Consider the following 19,374-nt stretch of genomic DNA (forward strand, 5'->3'; position numbering starts at 1 on the left):
AACAAGTGAAGCATATTCAGGCCATTAACACAAAAGCAAAATTTATATCATGTTGATACTCACATCAAATGAACATAACAATATATAGTGTTAATGGTCACACCAGTAAACATATTAACAAAACATGGCAGAACAGAAGATCACCCGTGAACAGTCCCTCTTGCCTTAAACTTATGTTTAAAAGTGCTACGCCTGGGTGCTTCCCCCTCCCCCCCACCCCCCACCTCGCTAGCAGGGGCACTGGAGACATCCTGCTCACTCTGCTGTCCTGTTGGCCTTGATGACCTTGGCGGTCGTCCTCTGGCCAGTGGAGCCTATGCTGGCCCCGCCTGGGAGGGAGCGGCCAGTGCCATGGCTGGCATCCCCCCTGTCACCGCAGCCTCATCAGATGCGACAGTCACTGGCAGAGGGGCGGATGAGCTGCTGCCATCATCTAGAGTGCCCAGAGAGGAGCCCGCAGAGACAACAAGTAGGTCGTGCACCAACGTGAGGTTGCTCTGGACCTCCCTTCTTGCCATTGATGGATGGGCACTGAGCTGGGATACTGGGGGACTTATCCATCTCCCCCACTGACATTGACCTCCTGAGGTCATTGCCTGTGTGAGGGCTTGCAGATCCGAGCACAATCTCAGGAACCCCTGATTCTGTACCTGGAGCTGCCTCTCCATGAGAGTCACCACTCTCTCAATGGAGGAGGCAGTGCGCTTGGCCATGAGGGTCAATGCAGTGCTCACGCTCCACATGGGCTCCTCCACAACAGAGACCATGGCACGCAGACCCTCATGGATCTTCGCCAGATCCTCCCACACAGCCTGCTGGACATCCAACATCTGCCGCCTAATGGACGTCTCCAGAGGCTCAACATCAGCCTTGGACTGAGCATGTTCCTGGTCCCCAGCAGTCCTCCGACTGCTGGCGCCCTGGGCACTCTCTGCCTCCGCCTGCTCCTCAAGCGAGTGTGAAGTGCCCGAACCAATGTGCACTGAGATACTAGCCACCGAACTAATGCCCACCGAGGTTTTGGTATCTGTGCTGGTGCCTAGTTCAGAGAGGGGGTGTGATGCTGGCGCATCTAAAACCCCGTGGTCCTCTGGCATCAAAGGGTGGCACTTCAGGGTCCTGCATTCGAGTGCATGCTAGTGAATCTAGGGAAGAACAATGACATGTCATTAGTTTAAGTCATCACACTGTCACTGTGCATGCCAGGTACACGGGTGAGACAATGGAGATCTGCATCATGGTGCCATCGTCTTTCAATGATGAATGGGGAATCCAGGTTTGAGGCTCCCATTAATGATGAGACTACACAAGAATGTTTGCACAACCCAACACTTTCACCTCTGTGCACTGCACTCTTACCTTCATCAGAGACCCTGCCTCTCCACGACCGGCTGACCAAGGTGGGTGGCAGCACTCCAGCTCCAATGCATCCATTTCGTACATCGTCAAAATTAGGAGGCTTGGAGGGGCCTCTGCCTCTCCTTGACCTCTCGATGGTGTTCTGACTTCTCTTCTCCTGAAAGGACAGAGGAGCGTTGATTAGACCACTCTCTACCTGCAGCGCCATTGCAGCCTGGCCAACCCTACCTGAGGAGCACCTTGCAGGGCACGTCCAAGTCTTGGCTCTCGATCCGCAAGGCACTCAGGCCAAGCAGCCAGGCCTCACCCTTTTGGCCAGCTCCAGTGTCAGTGACAGGACATCGCTGCAGGAATTCCTCAGGGCAGTGTTCTAGGCTCATCATTTTCAGCTACTTCATCAATGACCTTCTCTGCCACATAAGGTCAGAAGTGGGGATGTTTGCTGACGATTACACAGTATTCAGTACCGTTCACAACTCATCGGATACTGAAGGAGTCAAGACACAGACACCATTAAAGCTCGAGCTGATAAGTGGCAAGTAACGTTTGTGCCTGGCAGAGATGGTATGATGCTGGTGAGTGGATTTCCTCTGAGCCCTCAGGGGTGAGAGGTGGCCCCTCTGCCTCCTCCTCCCGGCCCTGCTCCGGTGATGCTGAAAGAAAGACCATGGACATTTGAACAGTTAAAATGCATACAATGTTAATTTGCATGCCGCTCCCCCAAATCATTATGCACTCATCCTTCCATAATCAATGGTCAACCCATTGTTGCAAACTTCAATCACTGAGCATTCAGCAGTGCCATGGCTTTTGGGACACACATCTGAGTGCTCGCCAAACATACCTCCCCGTGGCACCCCAGCCTCACTGCCACCGGTGGACCTGGGCACATGGCACCTCTCCAGATCCATGACCTGCTGCTCATAAGGTGTCAGGATCACCAACTGGGCCTGGCCTGCACCAGTCCACATCCACTCTGCGGATTTGTGTGCAGTCTTCTCCTGGAAAGGAGAGAAGAGCATTGATTAGTCCAGCCTGTACCTGGATTCCCATCGCATCCCTGCCACCCCAGCCAGAGTGGGACATTGCACAACTCCAGTTCTTCATCACCCTGCAGCAGCCACAAACTCACACAAAGAAGCCAGGGCTGATCCCACCCCCTTTGCCCAAATGCTGCCTCCTTCACATATAGCACCACAAGGTGTAACTTGGCTAAGCATGTGGAACGCAAAGGCCAGCAGATGGATTGGTGCCCCACCGCCTGGAAGCTCCCCTCCCAGCATGTTAGCACCCTGACTTTGACATGCTCCCCAGTTCCAGCACTATGCCTAGGTGCAGATCCTTGAGTTTCACCCCCGTTCTATACTCTGGGTATCAGTGTCACACATGCTGCGGGTGCAGAACACATCCTAGCTTAACCCTCTCAGGGTGAACTAGGCATGGGCAATCTCTGCTGGCCCACCCAGCGAGGGATACATGCCATGAAGGATTCAATGCTGTTACTGTGCTCAGAATTGTGGGGGAGGAGGTAGGGGTTGGGGGGAAAGGGTGACGGCTGCATTAAGTGACCTCAGCCAACATGGTATTCACCCTTCCCAAGCGCAGGAGGTCGCTGAATCTTTTACAGCACTGGACCCATATGCGCCGTACCACATCATAGGAGCTCACACTCTCGGCCACCTCCTCCCAGGTACATTTGGTCAGGTGGGGAGACCTCCGTCCCTCAGAATCAGGACCTCCCACCGCCCTGCCACCTCCTCCAGGAGGGCAGCTAGACACTCGTCAGAGAAACGAGGGGCACACTGCCCCACTGGCCTACCCTCCGGCCTGGCCTGTCCCCATGGCCTACCCTCCGGCCTGGCCTACCTCCATGGCCTACCCTCCGGCCTGGCCTACCTCCATGGCCTACCCTCCGGCCTGGCCTGCCCCACTGGACTATCCTCCAGCCTGGCCTGCCCCCATGGCCTACCCTCCGGACTTGCATGATGCACAGTAGCCCTCTGCTGTGTTCTTCTCCTGGCCATTGTGAGCAGCCTTGCAAAGGCTGCCAGGCCCTCATTTAAACAGATCGCTAGATCGGCATTGGACCCGGCGGTCTGTGCGCGCCCACCACCGCCCCGCCCACTCCCACTATCCTCAGGAGTCGAGAAATATGCTGAGCGGACCTTAATTAGCCCACTCATGTAAAATGGTGGCGCAGACCCAAGCACGGGTGGCAACCGTGTCCGCGCCCACCCATTCCCGCACAGCCCACCCGACATGGGGAAAATTCTCCCCTATGATTCTAAGAGCAGGCAAGAGGCTGTGGAATTTTGTGGCAAGTAACCCACCCTCTGAGATCCCACTAGCCTGTCCATCATTGATAAGGCACAAGCCAGTAGTGTGATGGAATGCATTCACTTTTTGTATGAATGTAGCTGCAACAACAATCAAGGAGCTCGACACCGTCCAGGAAAAAGCAGCCCGCTTGATCGGTACCCTATCCACTACTTTAAACATTCACTCCCTCCACCATGAGCATGCTGTGACAGCAGTATGTACCATCTATAAAATGCACTGTAGAAACTCGCTAAGGCTCCTATGACAGCATCTTCCAAACCCGCAACCCCCTCCTAAAAGATCAAGCACAGCAGGCACATGGGAACACCACCACCTGCAAGTTGTCACCATTCCTACATCTGGATCAAAATCCTGGAACTCCCTTCTGTCACGAAGCTATTAATGTAAATATTATTGGAAAATATTTTTCTTTTGAAAATAGAGGGCTAGTCTATGGGTGTGTCTTAACTGGATTAAAGTCAGCTAGTCTGGGTGCTTTAATGTATACTTGTTTTGATATGTAAGAGAGGTAGGTACATTTGCATTTTGTTGAATACAGCATTCAAGAAGGGGAGTGATTTCTGGCACCTAGTCAGCAGAGACCAAGCAATATGTTTATATTACTAATGAAATTGGTACAATGAAAGGGGTTTTATTGTTAGAAGAGGTGGAGCTCAAAGGGACTGGTGATACAATGAGAATTTACATTCAATGAAATGTGCTGGGTATATCAGAGGGCAGTTTTGTGTGTGCAGAGACAATGTAAGATCAAAGTAGCTATAATCCTACCACTGTCTCCACAGGAAGCAAAGGAAGAGGAACCTCATCTTGAATTTGTAAGGTGAAAATGCTTTGCCTGGTGTCTGGTTAAATCCATGGGTGCGTTAATGGAGATTAGTTTGGGAATTTGTTAAAAGTTATGATAGTAGTAATTTGTAGCCATGTGTATGTGTTTAATGTGTTGTAATTTAATAAAATGTTTCATTTGGTTTAATATAAAAACCTCTCGAGAACTGGTGGTCTGATTCCTGAATTTAGAGTTGCATCTCAAACGTGCCACTTAAAAATATAGGTTATGCCTATATTGTTTAAACTTTCCCTCTGGGATTTTTAAATAACTCAGCTTTACCAACTGCTGGGTCATAACAATCAGGGGCTCATCCGGGAATAATATATTTCTAATTCCTTGATTGGTTTGGAATCGGTGAATCTTTAGGGTTACGAGCGCGAGAAGTACTTTGAAGTCAGGAGTTGGTGAGGTATTTTAGAGATTGCAAGATGGCAATTGCTAAGACTTGTCTGGGAGTAGAAGAGATAACTCTGATTGGGTTGGAAAAAATAATCAAAAGTAAGTTGACAGAGTTGGCAGATAAGTTAACATTGGGGTTACCTGAGGGGGCTAGGAAATCAGATATAATTAAGGGTCTAGCACAGCATCTACAGTTGGAAGTGAAACTTGACACTAGTGAGTCATAGCTGGGGGTAGTGAAACTTCAGTTACAAATGAAGACACTTGACTTTGAACAAGCAAAGGAACAGAAAAAGCTTGAATTTGAAGCAAAGGACAGAGAAATGGCTTTTAAAAGGGAATTAGAAATTGTGAAGATAGAGAAGGAGGAAAGAGAAAGAGAGAGAGAACGAGGATTCCAACTGAAAATGTTGGCAATTTAAAAAGAGATGCCAGTAGGTGAAGAAGGATTTATCTGAGTAGAACCCAGTGGGGAGATGCTTAAATTTGTAAAAGCTCTTCCAAACTTTGAGGAAAAAGATTTTGAAGCATTCTTTATTTCATTTGAGAAGCTAGCTAAACAAATGAAATGGCCACAGGAAAACTGGATGTTAATATTAGTCTAAGTTGTGAGGTAAGGCTCATGAGGTATATGCCTCACTATCAGAAGAAATGTAGGTGAATTACGATGTGGTGAAAAAAGCTATTTTGAGTGCGTATGAGTTGGTTCCTGAAGCACACAGGCAGAAATTTAGGAAAATGAGAAAACAGCCTCGGCAAACTTATATTGAGTTTGAAAGAGTAAAACAAGGTAATTTGGACCAGTGGATATGGACGTTAAAAATAGAAACAATGTAAGCAGCTCTTAGAGAAGTAATTCTTTTGGAAGAATTTAAAAATTCAATCCCTTTGGTAGTGAGAACTCGTGGAGGTACAGAGGGTTGATTCTGTAAGACAAGCAGCAGAGATAGCCGATGATTATGAGTTAGTTCATAGAGCTAAACCTTTTTTTCATCGCCCGTTCAAATTGGAAAAGGATAAAAAGTGGGAAGGTGAAAGGAAGGTAGGTAGTCAGCGAAGAGAAGGAGTAGCTGGAAGTTCCCAGGCAGTTTTTTTCTCAGAATAAAAAGGAAGGTGCTCAAGGTAGAAGTGACATTCGAAAATTGAGGTGTTTTTCATTGTAATAAAGTGGGACACATGAAGTCAGTGTGTTGGAGGTTGCAGAAAAAATCTGTAGGAATTGTTGGGGTACAGAAAAGCTCTGGAAGTAAAAGTACTGTGGGTTCTGAGGTTCAGGCACAGGAGAAACCAGTGGTTTGTGTACATGTGAAACAGGGAGAATCACTGATAGGTGAAGATGTGGGAATGTGTTTGCAGTTTACTCAAGAGAATCCTGAAGAGCAGGTTGCAGCAAAATTTAAAGACTTTGTATGTGAAGGGAAAGTCTTTCCATGTGTACAGGGTGGAGTAGGTAAAGATGTTAACATTTTAATAGACACAGGGGCAAGTCAATCCTTAATGTTGTGGGATAGTGATATTTGTTGTTCAAAGGGAATATTGCAGGAGCAGGTAACAATAAGCGGGGTTCATGGAGATGCTAAATCTAATCTGTTGAGGAAGGTAAATTTAAAGAGCAAATGGAAGACAGATGAAGTTATAGTTGGACTGGTGGAAAAATTGCCCATTGTAGAGATTCAGTTTATTCTGGGTAATGATATAGCTGTATCGCAAATGTGGGTGCTGCCTATGGTAGTGGAGCAGCCTGTAGAAGTGTTTTCAACAGAGGGATTGCAGAAGGATAATCCTGGAGTGTTTCCTGATTGTGTTGTAATGAGATCAAAGGCTTATCGGGAAGAACAAGACAAATGAGATAAGTAGGCAGTTCAAAGGCAAGAAGACAGTGTCGAAATCCAATTAGCTGGCATTGTGTTTGATAACATTGTTCAGGAGGAAGGAATATGGGACAGCTCAGCTGAAATGTTTAACTCAAAGAGGTTAGTGGAGTTACAGAAAAATGATTTGCAATTAAAACAGTTAAATCAGTAAGTTTATTCAGAAAGCGAAGCAAAATGTATTCCAGTATGTTATTATCTTCGAGGAGGTGTTTTAATGAGAAAGCGGAGGTCGGATTATGTCTCAGCAAATGAAAGCTGGAGGAAGGTGCATCAGACTGTTATCCCATTAGGGTATAGAAACGAGATTCTGAGGATTGCTCATGAAATTCCAATGTGGGATATTTAGGAATCAGGAAAAGATACAGAGGCTTTTTTTTTGGCCAGGATTGCATAAGGATGCAGTAAAATTCTGTAAAACCTGTTATACGTGTCAAATAACAGGAAAACCAAAAGCAGCATTAAGCCAGCGCCTTTAATCCCAATACCAGCATTTGAAGAACCTTTTACCAGAGTCATGATTGATTGATTGTGTAAGACCACTCCCTAAGACTAAAAGTGGAAATCAGTATTTACTGACAATAATGGATGTGTTAACTAGGTTTCCTGAAGCGATACCTTTAAGAAATATTACAACCAAGAAGATTGTATAGGAGTTAATTAATTTTTTTACAAGATATGGTTTAGCTAAAGAAATACAATCAGATCAGGTGTCAAATTTCATGTCACAGCTGTTTAAGGAAGTAATGAACAATTTGGGGTAAAGCAGTTTAAGTCAACAGCTTATCATCTGGAGTCACAAGGAGCTTTGGAAAGATGGCATCAAACTTTAAAAACTATGATAAGAGCACACTGTCAGGATTATGCACAGGATTGGGATACAGGAATTCCATTTTTGTTATTTGCTATTAGAGATGCTCCTAATGCCTTGACTGATTTTAGCCCTTTTGAACTAGTTTATGGTCATGAGGTAAGAGGACCACTGAAATTGATTCATGAGAAATTGGTGGGTCAAAATTTAGAAACTATTCTCCTGGATTACATATCAAATTTCAGGGAAAGATTGAACAGAACATGTGAGTTGGCTAAGGAACATTTAAAGATCTCACAGCAAGTGATGAAAGTGAAAGCAGATAAGAAAGCTAAAACTAGCAGTTTTGTTTCTGGAGAGAAAGTACTGGTTTTGTTACCAGTACTAGGTGATTCATTAAATGCAAGATTTAGTGGGCCTTACAGGATTGAAAAGAAATTGAGTGAAGTAAATTATTGAATAAATACTCCAGATAAAAGAAAGAAGCAGAGGGTATGTCATGTAAATATGCTTAAAAATTACTTTGACAGGGAAGAGGAACAAAAAGAGGTGTTAGTTATGGTGGATGGTGAGAAAAAGGTAAAGTGCTGGACTCTGAAATTGATTTTCCTCTAGTTAAATTGGATAATGAGGTGGTGCTTGAAAATTTAAATGAAATATTGAGTTACCTTCCAAGCAAGTGTCAAAGTGATTTGGAAAAGCTATTGCAGTCACAGAAGCCCATTTGTGGAAAATAAGTTGGGAGGGACACATTTAGCTATACATGATGTATGTATAGAAATATCATCTTCAATAAGGCAACAACCTTATAGATTAAATCCAGCAAAGTTATCACAAATACAAAAAGAAATTGATTTCATGCTTCAAAATGATATCATTGAGTCTAGTTACAGCAACTGGAGTTCGTCTATTGTACTGGTACTAAAACCGGTTGGAACAAAAAGACTATGTGTGGACTATTGAAAGGTGAATGCAATGACAAAAGCAGATTGATATCCCATACCGCAGTTGGAAGATTGCACTGAGAAAGTGAGACTATCAAAATTTATCACAAAGATTGACTTGCTAAAAAGGATACCGGCAGGTATCGTTGATGGAGAGAGCAAAGGAGATTTCAGCATTTGTAACGCCAAGTGGAATATATCAGTTTAATGCCATGCTAATTGGTATGAAAAATGCACCTGCGATATTTCAAAGACTGACAAACAAAGTAATTGCAGGTTTAAGCAATTGTGCTGTTTATATTGATGATCTAATCATTTTCAGTCAGATGCAGGAGGAGCATTTTGCAGCATCTGGAAGAACTATTTATTCGACTACAAGAAGCTAATTTGGTGATGAACTTGGCTAAAAGTGAATTTGCAAAGGCACAAGTTATGTATCTAGACCATACCATTGGACATGGTAAGGTGACTCTGAGAGATGTGAAAGTCACGGCTATCGTGGATTTCCCAGTGCCTACAACAAAATGAGAAGTTTTGAGATTTCTGGGCATGAGTGGGTTTTACCGGAAATTTGTACCGGACTTTAGCTGAGTGGTTGCTCCATTGACTGAACTATTAAAAAGGAACAAGAAGTTTCAATGGACATTGGAGTGTCAGAAGTCATTCGATAGTTTGAAAACTGTATTAACTACGATAACAGTGTTGGCAGTACACAATCATGCCAAGCAATTCAAGTTGGTCGTTGATGCAAGCAGTATAGGCATTGGGGCTGTACTGTTACAAGAAGATGATGCTGGAATTGAAAAACCGATAGGGTATTTTTCACGGAAGCTGAATGCACAACAGAGAAGATATTCAACGGTCGACAAAGATTTTGGGTTTAGTGTTAGCTTTGCATCATTTTGAAATTTATGTTGCAAACAATTCAAATCAGATACAATTGTTTATGTCGACCATAATCCTTTGAAGTTTTTGGACAAATTTCAAGACAAAAGTGCAAGGCTTTTCAGATGGAGTCTATTATTACAACCATTTAATCTTCGGATTATACATATTGCTGGAATTGAAAATCTATTCGCAGATACGTTATCAAGAGTTTGAAGCTTAAAGGAAAATTGGACATTTTTAAAACCCTAGACACTGAACTGGAGTGAATATATATATATATAAATATATAATGTTATGTTAATGCATGCAACTGGTAATGTAATAAGTATAGGGGATAGTGTGAGATGGATTATTAGAAATGAAGCTGTCTTTTAGAATTATGACGGTTCATTTTTCGATAGGGAGGGGGATGTCATGAAGCTATTAATTTGTATATTATTGGAAATTATTTTTCTTTTAAAAATAGAGGATTAGTTTATGGGTGTGCCTTTAATTGGATTAAAGGCAGCTAGTCTGGGTGCTTTAATGTATACTTGTTTTGAGATGTAAGAGAGATAGGTGCATTTGCATTTTGTTGAATAGAGCATTCAAGAAGGGGAGTGAATTCTGGCACCTAGCTAGCAGAGACCAAGCAATATGGTAATAAAATTGGTACAATGGAAGGGGTTTTATTGGTAGAAGAGGTGGAGCTCAAAGGGGCTGGTGATACAATGAGAATTTACATTCAATGAGATGTGCTGGGTATATCAGAAGGCAATTTTGTGTGTGCAGAGGCAATGTAAGATCCAAGTAGCTGTAAGCCTACCACTGTCTCCACAGGAACCAAAGTAAGATGAACCTTATTCTGAATTCGTAAGGTGAAAATGCTTTGCCTGGTGTCTGGTTAAGTCTATGGCTACTATCGCCTTAATGGAGATTAGTTTGGGAATTTGTTAAAAGTTATGGTACTGGTAATTTGTAGCCATGTGTTTGTGTTTAATGTGTTGTAACTTAATAAAATGTTTCATTTAGCTTAATATAAAAACCTCTCGAGAACTGGTGGTCTGATTTCTGAACTTAGGTTTGCAGCTCAAACATACCACTTTAAACAACTATCATAACCTATATTTTTAAGTTACCCTGTGGGATTTTTAAATAACTCAGCTTTACCAACTATTGGGTCATAACTTTCTAATATCACTGTGAGTGGACCACATGGACTGCAGCAGTTCAAGAAGATGGCTCATCATCATGTTCCCAAAAGTGAATAAAGATGGCCGATTTGTGCTGGTCTTGCCAGTGACACTTCTGTCCCACAATGAATAAAACCAATTATCAGTTTTTACTTTTAGATTCTCAATTGCATGTGTTTCTGAGAGTGTGATGCCATCAATCACACTAAGTAAGCCTGGATCAGATTAATTGCTATATTTAGTTTCATATTTCCATTTAAAACCAAGACAGAAATAAAATTAATTTAACTTTGCATATTGCAGGTTTTGATTTTAGAAATTGACCAAAATGAAGAGCAGGCAAAAAAGAAGCTTTTCTCTGCACCCTGCCTTGCTACCATGACCCACCCCATCAGGGCTTTACACTGAAAACTCTTCAGTTTTTCAGCTTTAACATCCCTCAACTTCATAAAGCACAAGATGTAATAAAAAAAACGATACATTACTTAATTTCTTTGTTAGGGAAAGTATTGCATGATCTCTGTAGTTGCCAGTACAAATACACTTCTATTGGAGAAAAGGCTGCTTAATAATAAACTTATTCTATCATACTGTTGGCTTCTCCATGTGTGAACAGGCAGTATTACATTTCATTGAATGCGATGATGAAATGGCACTCCTTACATTTTTCTTTATCTTTCCTCAACAGGTATGACGATGGAGGCATTTGGAACAATGATTGGAGCTGCTATCCAGGGCCAGATTGTAGCACAGGGTCATGCCTCCAATCATTGCTTTCTACAGAATACATCAGCAGATTCCAGTGTTAACTCCACAGATGGCAGCAGTTTGTTTAATGGCAACGCTAGCACTTGGCAGTCACAAGACTCACTCTCTCAGACAGTAAGTACTTTTGGTTAGAGTTGCAGATCATTTATGGTGCAGAATTGGTATCGGACGGTGAAAGGGGAGTTTGGGACAGAATCTTTTGCCCTGGATTTCTATCCTCTTTAGAAATTTTGATTGAGGGAGACCTGCTGCTTCCTTATTTGTTCGCACCACCTCTTCCACGTGAAATCACCTTTGGAGGTGAGACTGTTTGGATGCCAGACTTTCCTGGAAATCTTGCTATTCCACCCAATGTACAGCCAAAAGTAAGTACCAGTCCCAGAACCAGGTGCATTTGCAACATATAATGCTGCATGTGGGGCCCACAATGCTGCATCCCAATGCCAGTTGATGACAGAGAAATTACTGTTAGGATGAGCATATCATTAGAGAAGCAATCAGGAACAATGAGCTCTCTCTTCAGACACATTAGCTTTACTGACCTTAAATTCCCAAACAGAGCAGTGACATGGTTACTGCAGGATTCTGTTAACCTGTGGGGCTTGTGTTCCTTACACGGTGGAAGCTCGAGCTCTTATTATGCAAATGAGCCTATCTCCAAAATTTATGAACTTTTTTTTATCTTGTAGCTTACATCTTCCCATTTGAATGCCTCAGTGAATCATTGTTTTGCAACTCTACCTGCTTTCTCATCTTATTGTCCCTCTCTTTGGTGTAAATCTATTCTACGGCCAGGATTTTTGGTGCCCGGTGGCGTCGGGCATGTTCGGTGCCGTGAGTGGACAATATGACGAGAAGGCCAAAAATCGGTTTCATGATGTCGTGAAACCAGTTTGCGATCATCCGCTCCGCCTGCTGATGGCAGGCTGCCTTCGGATGTCTTAAAATTTATTTATTTCCATTCATTGTTTTATCCCCACCTTTTAGCCTATTTTATCTTTTCTCCCACACCGTCCCCTCCCCCCAACCCCACTAGGGCCATTTGTCACTTGCTTATCCTGCCTTCTACTCTTAATGTTGCCATTAACTCCTCCTTTAGCCAATATCACCACCATCAACACCCCTTCCTTATGTTTATGACATCTTTTGCAATCTCGCCTTTGCCTCCACCTATCGCTGGCCTTCTATCCAGCCTCACCTGTCCCACCCCCCCTTAAACAGTATATATTTCACCACATTTCCACTTCTCTTTAGTTCTGAAGAAGAGTCATACGGACTCGAAACATTAACTCTGTCTTTCTCTCCACAGATGCTGTTAGGCCTGCTGAGTTTTTCCAGCAATTTTTGTTTTTGTTTCAGATTTCCAGCATCTGCAGTATTTTGCTTTTATATTATTGTAGAGAAACCAGTTCATCACAAGCAGATGTGAATCCATTGTGTATCAATGGCTTCTAACTTCGTATCACCTGTGTGGATAATAGAAGTATTGATCATGTGGCCGCATAATCAAAACTGACATGAGATAACACATCTTATTACTACAAGGACCAGCTAGGGGCAAGGCAGTCTGGAGACCAACAGGAGACAAGAGGGACTATTCTCCAGTAAGAGAAAGGAACCCTGTCTATTAATGCCAGCCAGCCAGGCAATCAGAGAGGGGCTAAGTTGTCTTCACCTGCAATGACTTGTCTCTGCAGAAACTTGGCCACAATTCCATGTGGAACCCAGAAGCTTTCCACCTCCATTTTTATCTTCAAAGAACCACAAAAGAAAACACATCAGACCTGCAACGATTACAAGATAAAGGATTCATTTAAACATATGATTTGCTTCTTGTATTCTTATAATAATGTAAGTGCATGCTTCGACTCTAGAATTCATCTTTACGTGTGTGTGTGTGTGTGTGTGTGTGTGTGTTTGTGTGTGTGTATGTGTGTTGTGTGTGTGTGTGTTTACATTTCAGAATACTGTGTGAATAAACATTTATCTTTTCTTTTGATTTAAACTCACCATAAAGCCTGTTTTGTGTCGACTATTAAAAGTCACAACACTCAAAAGGATTTAAAACACTTCCCCTAAAGTGTACACTTTGTTACGGACAACCGTAAGGTGAGGAAGCAGGGGAAAGGTTATCCCACCCCCTCTCTCCAGCCCATAAAGGATTTTAAAATTGAACCATTGTCAGGTTAGTAGCCAGTGTAAGTCGGCAAGCACAGGGGCAATGGGTCATTGGGACTTTAATGAGTTAAGATATGGCAGCAGAGTTTGGATGGGCAGTAGTTTACATAGAGTGGAAGATGGGAAGCTGGGCAGGATAATAGTCTAACCCTTGGAGTCCTGGTAACATTCTGGTGAAACTGAGCTGCAAAGGCCAATATATCCTTTCTGAAATGTAGTGCCCAGAATTGTAAGCAGTACTCCAGCTGTGGTCCAAACAGGACTTTGTGCAACTGTAGCAAAATTTTCTCCCTATTATATCCTAGCCCGGTAGTTGGAAAGGCTAATACTTCATTCGTCATTTGGATTATTTCTTTGTACTTTTAGTGACCCATGCATGGTCCCTCAATTCTCCTTGGACACCCACAGTTCCAAACTTTACTTCATTTAAATAATACTCAGTCTATCCTTTTCTTGGTTCAAAATGGATGTCCTTATACTTAACTGTGTAGAAAAGCATCTGCCACAGTTTTGCCCACTTACTTAATCAATTAATGTTTCTTTGTAATTTTACACTCCTGTCTACACTTCTTACTCTACTATCGATCTTTGTTTCATTTGCAAACTTGGATACATGGCTCATTAATGTGTTATCTAAGTCATTAATAAATATCGTAGTATTGTCCAGGGCAAGTAGTGTCAGCCATGGCTTTGCAGCATGCTCTTCTCTGAGTTACAAGGTTCGGGGTTCAAGTCCCAATCCAGGGCTTGAAACACAAAAAAAAATCAAGGCTGACACTCCAGTGCAGTACTGCGTGAGAGCTGCACTGTCAGAGATGCTGTCTTTCAGATGAGACTTAAACGGAAGCCCCACTTGCCTGCTTGGGTGGATGTAAAAGATCTCATGGCACTATTTTAAAGAAGAATGGGAGAGTTAACCTGTTAATCTTGATATTCCCTGCAAGTTTCTATCCAAGCATAAATGGTGTAGATTTTCAACCTGTGTTCAGTTTAGCTTCTTTCATAATCTAATTTAATCCCTGGAGATTTTTAAACCAAAAGCATAATTGAATTGGTTCTATTCCGTTTTACCCATTTATTTGAAACAATGGGGGTAATCTTGATTTAGGGTAATAATCAATGGAAATGAGAATCATGAGGGGCAGTTAATCTGATATCATCATTTTAAACTATCACCCAGAGACAAATTACCCCTAGTGAGTTTTAGACAAAATAAAAACAGTTTCTGACTTCCATATTTCTGATTTCTTGGTTGACTGCTTTTAACTTTACTGCCTCTCCCTTTTACAGAAAATCTCATACATGGTTGCTGCTGGTTTTGTAGGAGGCATTTACACATTTTGTACAATTATTCTGTTCTTCGGTGTGAAAGAGAGAGATGGTGAGTAACTCCACCACTGGTGGTAAAGCAGACATGTGGGGTGGAATCTTATGCTCTCGCTGGTGGCGAGCTTGGAGGTGGGAAAGGCATGTACTTAGGCCGGATGATGGCATACCAGAGCCCCGCCACCTTCCTGTCTCCACCTGAATTAAGTTCTTGGTGGGTAGGCCCCTGGTGGTCAGTCATGCCCTGCTGTCACTGAGGCCCTTAAGTGGCCAATTAATGACCACTTAATGGCCTCATCCTGCCACGACTAGTATTAACCCAGCTGCAGGCAGGCCTGTTGCCATGCGGCGTGCATGACAAGACAACCTGTGCGGGCTTCTTCACACCTCTGGGGGCGGGGGTGATCCCTCAATTAAAGGCACTCAGCGCCTGAATGAGGGACTTGACATGAGGAAGGGGAGGCCCGCTGAGAGCCACCTCCCTGCCCTTTCTGCCGACGCTCCTGCACCCCTCTCTCCATGACCCCCAACCTGGTGCCCACCCCCCCCAACCACTCCCCATGTGACCTGAGTTGCCCCGTGACCCTGGGACTCCGGTGCCTGTCCGTCTGGCACCAGCCACAGCTTCCCCAGCGGTGCTGCTGTTGACAAGAGCTGCCGGCCTCTGATTGGCGAGACTACTGCCCCCGGGGTCTCGATTCGGGGGAAGGCCCGCTGCTGGCCTCGCCACTGCCAGTTTGGCTTGTGGTTCAGCAGGCCATCCCGAAAAGAGGCAGTATGAGTCCCATGCCGGCTTGCCAGCCAGCAGGCGAGACCCGTGATGCCTCAACAAGATTCCCCCTGGAATACATTCTCATACCAAAAAGCCTTTGAAGCACACAACTATTTGAGCAGTTTTCAAATGAGGGCTCTTTAAATGCACATTATTGCCTCTAGAGGGAGCTTTACAGGCAGGCTCAGTTCCTGAAGCCTCAAAACTGTTGCTGCTGTCCCATTCCTTTGGTCACAGGATAAAGTATGATCAGTGGTCCCCAGCGCACCAGTAGAAATTTACGGAATAACCTCGCATGACAAGATGAATAGGGCAGCATGAAATACCTAAATCCAAAGCTTCAGTGATTCACATCCTTTAATAACCTATAAATAAGATGAAGCAATTTTTTCCTGGTTACTTTAATTGCAATGAGTACAAGTCGAAAATGCTAGAATTACGCAATAGTGTGCTGCATCTGAAATGCTCATTTATTATTTCTGTTTACAGATGTTTTTATTTCATTCTCTGTTTTATTTCACATTTCGAGCAGTGTTTTGGGCAAAAAGAGGTAACAAACAGGCCAATGGATCAGGAGTAGGGTATCTTCAAATCTAAATTGGATAGAGTAGAGAGTAAGTATTCCTAGAAGGTAAAAAGGATGTGCATCAAAGCGTAAGGTTCACGGGACTGAATGGAAATTTAAATGTTATTTTGCTCAGTTGTAGCACTCTGGCCCCTAACTCAGAAGGTTATGTGTTCAAGCTCTAGTTTAGGTCTTGAGTACTTACCTAGTCCATTGTTTTGATATAGAACTGAGCAAGTGCTGTATTATCAAAACAGAATCTTTCAGATAAGGTGTTAAACTGAGGTCTGTTCATGTCCCACGTCACAATGTGAAGGTTAGAGATCTTTCTCGTGTTCTAGCCAACATTCTTCCCTCCAGCAACACCACTAAAAAAACGAATAGGTCAAAATAATAGCACCTGCACATTAAAAAGTTATTAATTGACTGCAAGGTACGTCGATGTTATATAAATACTTTCCTTTCCTTAAAAGGAAACCAAAAAATAAAACTAGGGTTAACAATACCGCAAGGAATAAAGAAAATGTAAATGGCTCACTCATGGAATCTGGGGATATTAGACCCGGCACTGGGGACTGGGACTCTTTCCCTATTACCCCAAATAATTCTGTAGGTCATAGCTCCAATAGATAAAGTATTTGAACGAGTAGTAGGAAGCTTAACCTATGATAGACTCCAGCAAGTGAACACTTTTAGCTGGTTAAGTATCAGCAGTACCACTTGCGGCCCTGAAAGCTCAGCTTGGGCAGCCTGCACCAAAGCTCTTGAGATTTGGATAAATAGGATGTGCTCCTAGTGGGAGAAGTTGTGCGTTCCATATTGGGCAAACCAAATGGTGTAGATTTCTCAGTAACTTGGAGACTCTTAAACATGTTAATGGACTTTCTTGTGTGAAAGACACCCGGCTGACTAAGAGAAATGTATAGAGCATTACCTGATTGTTACAAAGGGGAAACCGTGGCAGAGCAGCACAATAAATGCATATAAGGAAAAATCAGACAGGGTGCATAACAGAGTGCTGATATGTTCGCATCCATTTTCACCCCATTCACTTAAGGAGCAAGATTAGGAGCAATGATTTTGATGAGGGAACCAAATGTAATATTTCCAAGTTTGCTGACAACACAAAACTAGGTGGGAATGTGAGTGGTGAGGAGGATGTTAAGAGGCTTCAAGGCGATTTAGACAAGTTGAGTGGGTGTGCAAATATATGGCAGATGCAGTATAACATAGATAAGTGTGAAGTTATCCACTTTGGTAGGAGAAACAGAATGGCAGAATATTATTTAAATGGTGATAAATTGTGAAATGGTGATGTACAAAGGGACCTTGGTGTCCTTGTACACCAATCACTGAATGCAAGCATGCAGGTGCAGCAAGCAGTTAAGAAGGCAAATGGTATATTGGCCTTCATTGCGAGAGGACTTGAGTACAGGAGCAAGGATGTCTTACTGCAGCTATACAGGGCCTTGGTGAGACCACACCCGGGGTATTGTGTGCAGTTTTGGTCTCCTTACCTAAGAAAGGATATACTTGCCATAAAGGGAGTGCAGCGAAGGTTCACCAGACTGATTCCTGGAATGTTAGGGTTGTTGAGGAGAAATTGGGCCGGCTAGGCTTGTATTCACTGGAGTTTAGCAGAACAAGAGGGGACAGGGCTGGACAGACTGGATGCAGGGATGATGTTTCCTCTGGCTGGGGGGGGATCTAGAACAAGGGGTCACAGTCTCAGGATATGAGGTAGGCAATTTAGGACTGAGATGAGGAGAAACTTCTTCAGTCAGAGGGTGGTGAACCTATGAAATTTTCTACCACAGAAAGCTGTGGAGGCCAAGTCACTGAATACATTTAAGAAGGAAATAGATTTCTAGACTCTAAAGGCGTCAAGGGGTATGGGGAGAGAACAGGAGTATGGTGTTGACATAGAGGATCAGCTATGATCATATTGAATGGCAGAGCAGGCTCAAAGGGCCAAATGACCTACTTCTGCTCCTATTTTCCATATTTCTATATTTCTATGGCTGTACAAAAGTTAATACCCATTTAATTAGTGGAAGGCCATAAAATTATTACTCTTAATAAACAATTAGAATGTGTCGCTGTGAAGCACATGAATTACACCATAAAGTCCTAGTTTTAACTCCAGTTAGGACAAATATTCTCCTCTCTTCCTCTGATCACTTCAGATAATCCTTGATTATTTAAAGCTGCATAACCAATGAATAATTTTGTATAACATTAGTGATTGATATCTCCATTGTGAATTGATGCAACCTTGCTTCCTCTTATTATCTCAATGAAAGAGAGAAGGAGAGATGTTGTTCAGAAGCAAAACTTGAAAGTAAAATTTCAAATATTCATTAGAGAGAGCTACAGTGAGAAATGTAAGCTAAACAAGGTTTGGGATAAAACTCAGATACCCGAGTGAAGAAAGAATTGAGTGGTGAAGGTTACTTCTAAAGAAGACAAAATAAAATAGAAATGTGATCTAAAATTCCTGCGAGGGAAAAGGTTAAAAAATAAAGGGGGTCTACTTAACCTAAGCTGCACAATAGGAAACTGACAGGAGCGAATGGGTCAACATTTCACACCTCACCACAGGTAGCTGATCTGATCCTGTCAGGTTCCTGCTGTGTTGGTCAGGTTAAAATGAGCCCCAGGGACTTGCATTTATTTGGCGTTTCTTAATGTTTCTTAACAATGTCTCAAAATACATTTCTTAAACGAACTATTTTGAACATCTAAGAAGAACAAAGTGGATACAAATACAGAGACACAGAGAGGACATGAAAAAATAGGCATTTGCTTCTTTTTAAAATGTATATTTATTTATTTTAATAGCCTCAAGTCCATGCAGCTTCTATTCTTAAAAGTGGTTCTGAAAGCCATCTAACCCATTGGAAATCTGATCAATTAATTCAACACTGTCTTTTAATGGGGATTTTGCTTAACTTATTACTGTTACACAACTTGTTTAATGAGGTACAATGAGTAAGCAGTTTGATGTTCCATTTTCTCGATTAGACCCCTACACCGCGAAGTCAGACAAACCAATCCCTTTCCTAAAAGGAATGAAACTTGTGATGAGACACAGCCCCTATGTGAAGCTGACTACAACTTTTCTCTTCACATCATTGGCCATTCAGGTAATC

General features: G+C 42.9%; 1 protein-coding gene across 1 annotated transcript in view; it reads left to right on the top strand.

Annotated features, from left to right (window-relative positions):
* mfsd2b (MFSD2 lysolipid transporter B, sphingolipid) overlaps nt 1-19,374 on the top strand; it is a 124,255-nt gene that overhangs the window by 75,879 nt on the left and 29,002 nt on the right. The window contains exons 5-7 of the mRNA XM_078541578.1: nt 11,302-11,495; nt 14,850-14,940; nt 19,247-19,368. Of these exons, the coding sequence (XP_078397704.1) occupies nt 11,302-11,495; nt 14,850-14,940; nt 19,247-19,368 (407 nt within the window). The remainder of the gene's footprint in view (nt 1-11,301; nt 11,496-14,849; nt 14,941-19,246; nt 19,369-19,374) is intronic.

The sequence above is a fragment of the Cetorhinus maximus genome, chromosome 5 (assembly GCF_964194155.1).
Source record: "Cetorhinus maximus chromosome 5, sCetMax3.hap1.1, whole genome shotgun sequence".
In the NCBI taxonomy this organism is placed as follows: domain Eukaryota; kingdom Metazoa; phylum Chordata; class Chondrichthyes; order Lamniformes; family Cetorhinidae; genus Cetorhinus; species Cetorhinus maximus.